Raw genomic sequence first — 10763 nt, forward strand, 5'->3', positions numbered from 1 at the left:
CATTTAATTTCTCTTTATTACTGAGTAATATTCAATTTTATTATATACTGTGTGTGTATTTGTGTAGATATTTTGTTTATCCATTTACCTGTTGTTAGACTGTTTGTATCCTTTGGACATTGTTATCTTTCAAGCTATTTCTATCTTTTAGATATTACAGAACAGTGTTGCAATGAACACTAGTCTACCAGCTTCTTGTTTAGCTCTTGACTTCACTTCATTTGGATGTCCACCTAAGATTGGGATTGCTGGGTCATACAGTGATTTTTTGTTCAAACATTGAAGAACTTCCAAATAATTTTCCATAACAGCTCTGTACAATTATCAATGCATAGGTGTTCCAATTTCTCTACCTCCCTGCTAACAACTGTTATCTTCTGATTTTTACTGTAAATGAAATGGTGTCTCCTTTTAGTTTTAATCTGGTGCATTCTTAAAGATGTATGCAATCTTTAGAGCACAGTGGGTGATTTGTTGAACTCTTACTACTTAAAAACACAAAGAGAAGATGCTATTGTGTGCCATCTAAATTACAGCTGACCCTTCAGCAGGTTTGTAAAGGCAGTTAATTGCAAGGAAGGACAGTGCCCATTTTCCCCCTGCAGAGCTGCTGGTGGATTTAAACTAAGTGCCTTTGGATTTGCAGATCAGTTTTTTACAACTAAGCTGACAGAACTCCCTAGATAATTAATGGTGATGACTTCTTACTACCATGGATTAATTATCTTGTTATATACAAATACACACATAAAAAGAAGTCAAATGACTCCAGATGATTCATTTGTTCCAATTATTAATTATTTATCATTTTATAGTGAGCTCTCGTGGTCTAGTGGCAAGTGGCTACACTGCAATCCCAAAGGTCCACAGTTCAAAGCTACTCCACAGGTAGAAGAATGGGCAATTTCCTCCTGTATGATTAACTACCTCTGAAAATCCACTGGCGGGTCAACTGTGGGTTAGTTCTGACTATAAACTACACAACAACAACAACAATAATTTTATATATTCATAACATAAATATAAAGGAATGATAAATATAAATGTCTTTTATATATTTCTAATTTTTATAATTATTAATTCTCACTAACTTGTCAGCTAGGACTTTGGCACAATGATGAATAGCCATGGTGGGTTAGGCATCTGTGTCTTGTTCCTCATCTTAACAGGAAAGTTCACAATCTCTTTCCTGTGAATTTTTCATGAATGTCCCTTATCATATCAAGAAATTTCCCCTCTATTCCTAATTTGTTGAGTGTTCTAATCATGACAATTAAAATGTAGAAAATTGATATAATTTTGTCAATTGCCTTTTCCAAGTCAATTGGGTTTATCATGTAGTTATTTTTCCACTAACTTGATGTATTATAATGATTAGTTTTCTAAATTTGAGCAAAGACTTTTTTAAAATTTTTTTTATTATTATTTTTTGTGTGTGTGTGTACCATCAAATCAGATCTGACTGGTACAGGAGGAGATGGCCCCTCCTTCTCCAGCAGAGCATCTGGTGGATTTGAACCACATATCTCTGGGACTCCAGTGCAGCTTCTTGCCACTAGGCCACCAGAGCTCCCCTAGAGCAAGGACATTTTGAAGGAAAAGTCCCACTGACTCAGAATCATGATTAAAATAATCCATGAATAAAAGAATTAAGAATTATCTAAATAAAATTAACATGCTTCTAAATGGGCAATAATATGATAAATGGAGAAAGATTTAAACTGTAAATTATTTTGTCTTACTTAGATCCACAATAAACACTGCTGCTACCAACAGTCAGGAGATGATGAGATGTTGAACTGGAAAAGTCTACTGTCAGATACCTCTCCAAAACAGAAGAGTAATGACCTCGCCAAAATGAAGAGCAATTATGCCATTTTGAAGACTAAAGTGTGTCTTTTCAGTCAGCTGTGACGCATCTCAAAATTGGACAATTAATAAGAATGACAGAAGAAAAATTGATGCCTTTGAACTGTGGGGGAGAAGAGTATTGAGTATCTCATGGATTGCCGAAAGAACAAACAAGTATGTCTTGGAAAAGGTGCAGTGAGTGCTCCTTGGAGGCAAGGACTGCATGTTGCTAGGATAGCCTGTTCCTTGGAAAGGGATATCTTGTACAGATAGTCAACAAAAGAAGAAAGCTATCCAAGAAGACAGACTTACATGGTAACTGTAGCAATGGGTACACAGGATAAAACAAGATTCAGATCTGGTGTTCATAGGGTCTCTATGAGTCATGTGTGACTTGATGCACCTAACAACAACAACATTTATAATCCTTCAATCATTAATACATATGTACCAAAGTACTTTAAAACAAAAATAACTTTAAGGATTTGATAATATTTTTTTTGTGGATTTGATAATATTTAATCTTGCAAGTTGTTATGTAAAGTGATAATAAAGTCACATATGTTTAAAAAATAGCACAGTGCCTCTCATTGCTTTATTATTGTAAAATGTGTAATTTCCTAAATTTTATAAGTTTATAGTTTATATAAATAATTGGATATTTTGAATTTTACCTATGCAAGTTTAATTTGTAATCATGCTTGCAACTAAACTAATTCTTTGTCGCTGTACTTAAGATTTTAGACTAAATACAATAATTTTGAAAAGGTTAAGTAATTTGCTGTTTAGCTATTTAAATGAACTTACCTGCCCACCAACTATCAACAGAGATGCATGACTTATCTCCTGATGCAGAGCCACAGTCTGTTGCATGGGTGGGATCAGCTAATCTGCCTAGAAGAGAGAAGATAGAAGTCATATTTGTTATGCTAATTTTTAAATTGTTTCTAATTCTCACTTTTGTAGATAAATTTTCATTTTAAGGATGTGCAAAACACTCATTTATGGATAACTTCTGTTTGTCTTCTCATCTGTCTTTCTTTTCTCATCTCAATTTTTTTCCCTTAACAACACAATAATGTTCTACTTTTTAATTGTCTTAAGTCTATTTAACTTTGGTAATCATTCTCTCTTACATTTCCTTTCATAAACCCATTCAAAATTAAGGAGGCATGTGATTCACAAACATTAAAAGAGGTCTGAGAGAAGTTATTCCTAAGAAAGGGATATCATGTTTAAAAAGGTGGAAGTTCAGTGAAAGACAGGAAAACCTTTTAAGTGATAGATTATACAGTGGCTGCAGCAATGGGCTTAGATGTGTCAGAGATGATGAGAATGGCACAGGCTGGATAAGACAGGGCTCAGGTCTACTGATCATAGGTTTGCTATAAATTGTACTTGACTCAACAGGACCTTACAACCACAAAACAGAGTCCTCTAAGAGTGTCACTCTGTCATATCCTAACTTACATTAACTAAATTCTTCCAGATCTAAAATAGGAATAATAATATTGACTAATTTATGAAGTTGTTAACTAACTTATGAAGTTAAGTGATAAAAATAATACAAAGCTTTTCTAGTGATGTTGTAGTTGTGTACTGTAGAGTTGGAACACACCCATGGTTGACATTCCAGCAGGTTTTCAGAGGCAGTTAATCTCACAGGAGGAGATTAACCATCTTTCTTGGGTGGAGCCCTTGGTGGTTTCAAACCACATGCCTTCAGGATTACAGTGCAGTTTCTTACCAGGAGAACACAAGAGCTTGCCTTTTCAGTCAGTATTAGCAAATGTATTTTTCTTGCTATTTTCTCAATCTCTATATTTTTTGTGTTGATTTCCATTCAGTCACTTATGTACACTTTTTTTGGTTGGGTTTTATTATTTTTTTCCCTTACGTTTTGTTTCATAGCACAGATTACAATAGTGCAATACCATTTCTTACGTCTTATCAAATTTCCACTGTATCCTCATTTCCCCTTTTCACTATCCTTCCATTTTAAAATTTCTGTTCTCTATTCCTCCCTTCATGCCACTGTTGTTGTTGTTGTTAAGTGCTGTCAAGTCGCCTGCGACTTGCCCTAAACTCCGCTCTGTCCTGTGCCAATCGCACTGTCTCCAACACTCCCATCCCAATTACCCCAGTCACTGAATCAATCCACCTCATAGAGGGCCTTCCTCTCCTGCGCTGTCCCTCAACCCTCCCAAGCATGATGTCCCTCTCCAAGGACCGGTCTCTCCTCACAACATGTCCAAAGTATGTTAGAAGGAGCCTCAGAATCCTTGCCTCCAAGGAGCCACCCGGTTTAACCCTTTCCAGGACAAATCCGTTTGTTTTCCTAGCAGTCCATTGTATTCTCAATACTCTTCTCCAGCACCACATCTCAAAGGCATCAATTCTCCTTCTATCCTCCCTGGTCATTGTCCAACTCTCTGATGCATAACAAGTGATTGTGAAGACCATGGCCTGTATCAGACGCACCTTAGTCTCCAGAGAGACACCATTGCTCTTCAGCACTTTGGAGAGGTCCCTAACAGCAGACTTTCCCATGGCAATGCGCCTTTTAATTTCCTGGCTGCTGGTGCCAAGACTGTTGACTATGGAGCCAAGCAAACTAAAGCCGTGTGCAATCTCAATCTCTTCACCATCCATCCTGATGCTGCCAATTGGTCCAGAGGTGAGAATCTTTGTCTTCTTGACATTGAGCCTCAATCCATATTGTAGGCTGCAGTCCTTGACGCTCTGTAGCAGGTGCTTCAGGTCCTCTTCAGTTTCAGCAAGCGGAGTTGTGTCATCTGCATAACGCAGATTGTTGATAAATCGTCCACCAATCTTGACCCCACATTTCTCCTCATAGAGCCCAGCCTCCCTGATAATCTGTTCTGCATATAGGTTGAAAAGATATGGAGATAGGATGCATCCCTGGCGTACGCCCTTCCCAATTTTGAACCATGCAGTGTTCCCTTGCTCTGTTCTGATGACTGCCTCCTGGTCCAAGTATAAGTTTCACATTAGAACGATCAAGTGTTCTGGGATTCCCATTCTTCTCAGAGTCAGCCACAGTTTGTTATGATCTACACAGTCAAATGCCTTTGCATAGTCAATGAAACACAGATAGACATTCCTCTGATATTCCCTGCTTTCAGCCAAGATCCATCTAACATCAGCTACAATATCTCTAGTACCACGACCCCTTCTAAACCCAGCCTGGACTTCTGGTAGCTCTCTGTTGATGTGCTGTTCCAGTCGTTTTTTTATAATCTTCAGTAAAATCTTGCTTGCATGTGAAATCAGTGACTATCAACCCTTAAAAATTGTTTGGGTTTTTCCTTTTCCAATTGTCTGATCAATTCTATGCATCATGTTGCACATTTTAAATTGCTATACCCATAATGTCTGATGGTTTATTCATTTCAGATTGATGGCTCTTCAGCAATTCCAATGCAGTGTGTTCATTATCTATGCATGATTTATTTATTTCATTTGTTCCACCTCCTTTGCTTATCTTTTGTTTCTCTTTAAAATGTTGCTTCTTGGTTCTGTTTTGTTTTCCAAGCTCACTTAACATTCTGTTTCCCCTAATTTCTAATTTCTATCTGATAAAGATATGGTTTATTACTTCCTCTATACCAAACCTTATTTTGAGGTCTCTAATGTATTATGTATGACATTTCTTTTGCCTTACCATTTTTTCCTCTTTATTATATTCTTCTTAATTTCATTCTTTTTTTCATGACCATGACCAAATAAGTTTTGCTCTCCTCATTCCCCATATACATTCTATCCTTTTCTTTTGAGTTTCATTTTTCTTTTCCAGTCAGAGAAATAATACTTACAAATAAGTTAACAGTATTAAGCAGTACATATATTAGAATTGGGGACTTTTCTTAATTCTTTCTGACTACTGAATTAAAGTGAAGGGAGTTTTGGTAGCAAGAAGCTGCACTGTAATCCTGAGGACATGTGGTTCAGTTCCACTTTCTGTTCCATGGGAGAAGGATGGTCAGAGAGTCTCCTCCCATGAGATTAAGTGCCTCTGAAAACCCATCATTGGTCAGCTATGGGTTGGTTCCTACTCAATGGTATACAACAAAAACAAGTTAAAGTGAAAAATAAATCTGGAAAACTGTCTTAATATGTATCTTCTCTCATCTTCTTTGGGAGTTAGACCTTCTCCTTACATATCCAACTCTTTATTTCACTTGCTTTCTTAAAGAGTTCAACTTGCATGATTCCTTCAAATCCTTTCTCAAAGCTGGTGACAATTATTCTACAGGTCTAAACAATCCCTTGATCTTGTTTGGTTTATTTCCATCTCATACTAGTCATGTATGGAATTACACTAAGATTTTTAGAACCCAGGCAAATTTGAATATTGCCTTTTCTATCAGGAAAATCTTGCACTCAACACATATGCTTTACTCTTCAGTGCAATTTTGGATTCAAACAGTCAATCACTAATGGATGATTTGTGGATAAGGAGAAAAGTAATAGTTATGATTCTTAAAAGAGAAAATAAATAGAATTCTTTCTTTAAAAAATGTAGTTTGGTATATAAACTCACTTCCATTAAGTCTACTCTGACACATAAAATCTTTCTATCAGGTTTCTGAGGCTTTTAAAGGCAGGAGACCATCCACCTTTTTCCCCAGCTGCTACTGGTAGAAACAAAATTGCCAGGGATGTTTTGGTCTTTTTTTAGCAATTCATTATGCTATGAACACACACCTCAGAGGTCCTTGATATAGTATATGTTGTTGTGTACTGTAGCATCAGAATAGACCCATAGCTGACCCTTTAGTGGGCTTTCAGAGGCAGTTCATTGCATGAGAAGAGATTGTCCATCTTTTCCTGGTGAGTAACTAGTGGATTTGAATTGAATCTTTTGCATTGACAATGTAGTTTCTTGGTGCTAAGCCACCAGAGCTCCCTGGTATAGTATATAGAGAGTCTCTCTCATTTATCATTTACTTTACAGATATAGTGAAAGGCCATAATACAAAAGTGTTCATTCTTACCTGAAGAATATTGCCAGCCATGCTGTAGAGGTAATCCCCACAGAAGGTTTTGTTCATTGTCTGGTGCAAATCTTTCAAAATACTTGGCTGTCTCTTTCAATAGGATTCTATACATCCCCATTCTCTGGGGGTAATTCCAGGCATCAATAATATGCTGGCCATCTTGTTGAAAATAGGCACGGAAGTTCTCCGGACTCTCCTCCCATAGAGGAGGATAGAGATCTGAGAGATTGGCTGCTCCTGCTAAAGAAACAGAAAGACATCCAACTATCACACAGATAGAAGTAAGAAAGAGGGCCATGGTGCCAATAATGGGGACTGAGATGTGGAAAAGCTTTTATCGGGAATTAAAGAGGAAGTCATTGTGTTTTTTTTACATCTCAACCTATCAACACTTTGTTTTCTTTTTTCTGGGATTGATAGGATAAAGTAAAAATATTTTACTAATTAAAATAACATTTTCCCTTTACTAAATAACACTACCAATATAATTTCATGTTCATGTGACATTTGGCAAACACTGTTGAAAGCTTTCGATATAAAATGAGCTAGCACTTTTCTATTGTTTTCTTTGGGGCCTTTAAATTAAGTACATCTGTGACTTTCCTTTTCTGGAAATATAAGGTCACAGACAACTTGAAAAGTTAATTATCATTTCAAAAAGTTTATATAATATTTAAACCCAGAATGAAAGCTATATTGTCAGTCTTGCTTATATAAATGACCATGCAAATGAGAGTACACTACTAAAATATAACGTGTGTCTGACTCAGGCCATGGTCTTATGGACCACTTGCTTTGCCTCTGAAAGCTGTACAATGAATAAAGATGACAGAAGAAGAGTTGATGTCTTTGAGCTATGTATGATGTTGAAAAAGAGCACTGAACATCCCACCAACTCCCCAAAGAACAAATTTGTGTTGGAAAGGGTGCAGCCAGAGTGATCTTCAGAGGCAAAAATGATGAGGCTTTGCCTCACATACTTTGGACATGTTGCTAAGAGGGGCTATTCCTTAGAATGGGACATGATGCTTGAAAGGATAAAGAGTCGGCAAAGGGGAGGAAGACTCTTGACCAGGTGGATAGACAAGACTACCAAATGGCCTCCAGTGTGTCAGAAAGTATACGGATGGCACAGATGGGATGGGGTTCAGATTCACTATTCATAGGTTAGCTATGAGATTTACTCAAGTAGATGGCATTTAACAACAACAGTAACAACAGGGATATAATGTAAATGGTTTTTACAATCTCGAATGTAACCATAAAAGCAGGTGTGTTTCTACTTCCTCCCTCTTCCCACCATGTTACTTGCTTGGATTATGAATGTGATGAATAAAACTCCATCTTAACCCACATCTTAGAGATGGTATTGTTAGGTGTTGCTGAATTGACTACAATTCATAGCAATCCAATGAACAATAGATTAGAGATTGTCCCATCATGCATTACCCTCAGAATGTCCCCCACACTCAAACTCATTGTTGCGGTCACTATGTCAGTCCTTCTCATTGAAGACCTTCCTTCCTGCTGCTGACCCCTTGCTATATTTTTTAAATGTTTTTCATGTCTATTTTATTTACAAGGTGTCTCCTTTCCAGTATTTAAAACTCTGGTTAACAGTTTTCATGTTTCAACAGTCAGTGAGGCATGAGAAACTTGCAGCATTCTCTCTAATAACATTATGTTCTTAAATGATAAAATTTGCAGGGAAAATATGCAAATACAGGCAGTTTTCACCACAAAAAAAATCTTTGGAAATAACATTTACACACTTCCTTTTCCTCTCTCATTCTATATTATGTTCAAATATGCACTAGTCTCCCTTTGTACATTTCCCCTGAAGAAAATATTTACAAACTTGTTTTTCTTTATATTTTACTGTATTCTGGCTGGGGGGGGGGGGTCCATGACTCATTCTCACAGACTGCTGCCTCTCTTCAGGTTTACCAGCCTCGTCCTGTGAGCCCTTGTTTCTCAACAAAAGCCTGATTCTTTGTTTCCAGTGCCAACCCATTTTCTTTTGCTTACCATTCTTACCAATTGCCTTACATTTTTTGTTATTCCTATTTAACAGTTTGCTGAGTACTTTCTGCCTTCTAGGTTAGCCATGAGCTATACTCACCTCAATGGGACTTAACAACAACAATAACAACAGGGGTATAATATAAATATTTTTCACAATCTCTGGAATGTAACCATAAAAGCACGTGTGATTCCACTTCCTCTATCCTCCCACCATGTTTCTTATTGGATTATGAATGTGATGAATAAAACTCCATCTTAAACCACATCTTAGAAATGGTATTGTTTCAGGTGTTGTTGATTTGACTTCAATTCATAGCAATCCAATGAACAATAGATCAGAGCCTTGTCCTGTCATGCATTATCCTCAGAACGTCTCCCACACTCAAACACATTGTTGCGATCACTATGTCAGTCCTTCTCATTGAAGATCGTCCTCCCTGCTGCTAACCCTCTGCTTTTCTAAGCATGTATTTTTCCAATGATTGACACTTCTGACACTATGCCAAGTGTGAAACAAAGTTATCTCTAAGCCTTTAAGGCGTACCTTGATTGCAGTTCCTCCAAGACGAATTTGTTCTTTTAGTGATCCAGATATATTCAGTACCTTTTTGTTACTGATGTTGATGAGTGCCCTCGAGTCATAGACGACTCATAGGGACTCTATGAACAAAAGACCTGTACACTTGTATAAACTTCACCTTTTCCCCATGTTCATAGAGTTTCTGGAGTCAAGCCATTTCAGAAATGGATGCCACTCCTGCTTCCAAGCTTGTTTTAATCAGGTAGCTCCACCAAACACTGTCCACTATGGGTAACCATTATCACATTTGGCACATCAGTGTCACAGCATTTAGTATCACATTTAGAAAATGTAAATTCTTTGTCAGTCTTTCTATTCATTGTCCCACTTTTACATGCATATGAAGCAATTGGAAATAAGGTGTTTTGTATCAGGCTCACCTTAGTGTTTAAACTGACAGTCTAGCTCTTTAGTACTTTGAAGAGATCCTTGACTGCAGATTTTTCCCATTATGACATGTCTTTTGATTTTTGACTGCTGCTTCCATGGGTGTTGATTGTGGATCTAATAAATTGTTAACTTGACTCTTTTCTCATTATATTGCCTATTGGTCCAACTGTGACAATTTTTTTAAATTAAATTTTTATTTCATACTGGTTTACTTGCAAAGTTCATATACATTACTTTTCATACTGAATCTTTCCTGTTTCCTTTACCCACTCCACTATTCGCCCATCAAATTTTGCAACCCTATGATTCACAACCCCCCAGCCCCACCACACCTCCTCCCATCCTCACCCCTGTGCTCCCACCCTCCTCCCCTTGGATCCTCATACGTGTTCTACAACAATGGTCTAATACAGTATTTGTTCTTATAAGACTGCATTAGTTCACTTAGCATAATGCTTTCCAGCTCTTCCCAAGTAGTGATTTTCAAAATCATTGCTCATGCTTCATAGTTCTCTATCATATGAATGTACCATAATTTCTCAGTCCATTCAATTGTAGTTGGACATTGGTCTGTTTCCATTTTCTTGAGATGGTGACTAAAGCTGCTATGCTCATTGGTGAACAAATTTCCATATGTGCCTCAGTTCTAATTTTCTTGGGGTATATTCCAAGCAGTGGAATAGTGTGTGATATGGAATTTCTATGTTCAGCTTTGAAGGAAGTGCAAAACTGCCTTCCCAAGTGATTGTACCATTTTACAATACCACCAATAATGTATGAGTTCCTATCTTGCCTGATGAAAAGGCAGCCTTGCAGAACAACAGCCCTGGTGGAATGAACGGCAGCCCTGACAGACAGCATGGCAATGAATCGTGGCAGTGAACTGGACAGCTGGA

The 10763-nt window shown here is 37.3% G+C and overlaps 1 protein-coding gene across 1 annotated transcript in view; it reads right to left on the minus strand.

The window, feature by feature from the left end:
- LOC102857038 (chromosome unknown open reading frame, human C6orf58) overlaps positions 1 to 7170 on the minus strand; it is a gene marked incomplete at its 3' end in the record, with an annotated part of 10294 nt that extends 3124 nt beyond the window's left edge. Inside the window, exons 1-2 of the mRNA XM_006879137.1 lie at positions 6870 to 7170; positions 2659 to 2745 (exon numbers count right to left, since the gene is read on the minus strand). Coding sequence (XP_006879199.1) covers positions 2659 to 2745; positions 6870 to 7170 — 388 coding nt within the window. The remainder of the gene's footprint in view (positions 1 to 2658; positions 2746 to 6869) is intronic.
- Between the last annotated feature and the right edge of the window lie 3593 nt (positions 7171 to 10763).

This window comes from Elephantulus edwardii, unplaced genomic scaffold, assembly GCF_000299155.1.
Source record: "Elephantulus edwardii isolate Elephantulus edwardi_28Jun2011 unplaced genomic scaffold, EleEdw1.0 scaffold00002, whole genome shotgun sequence".
NCBI lineage: Eukaryota > Metazoa > Chordata > Mammalia > Macroscelidea > Macroscelididae > Elephantulus > Elephantulus edwardii.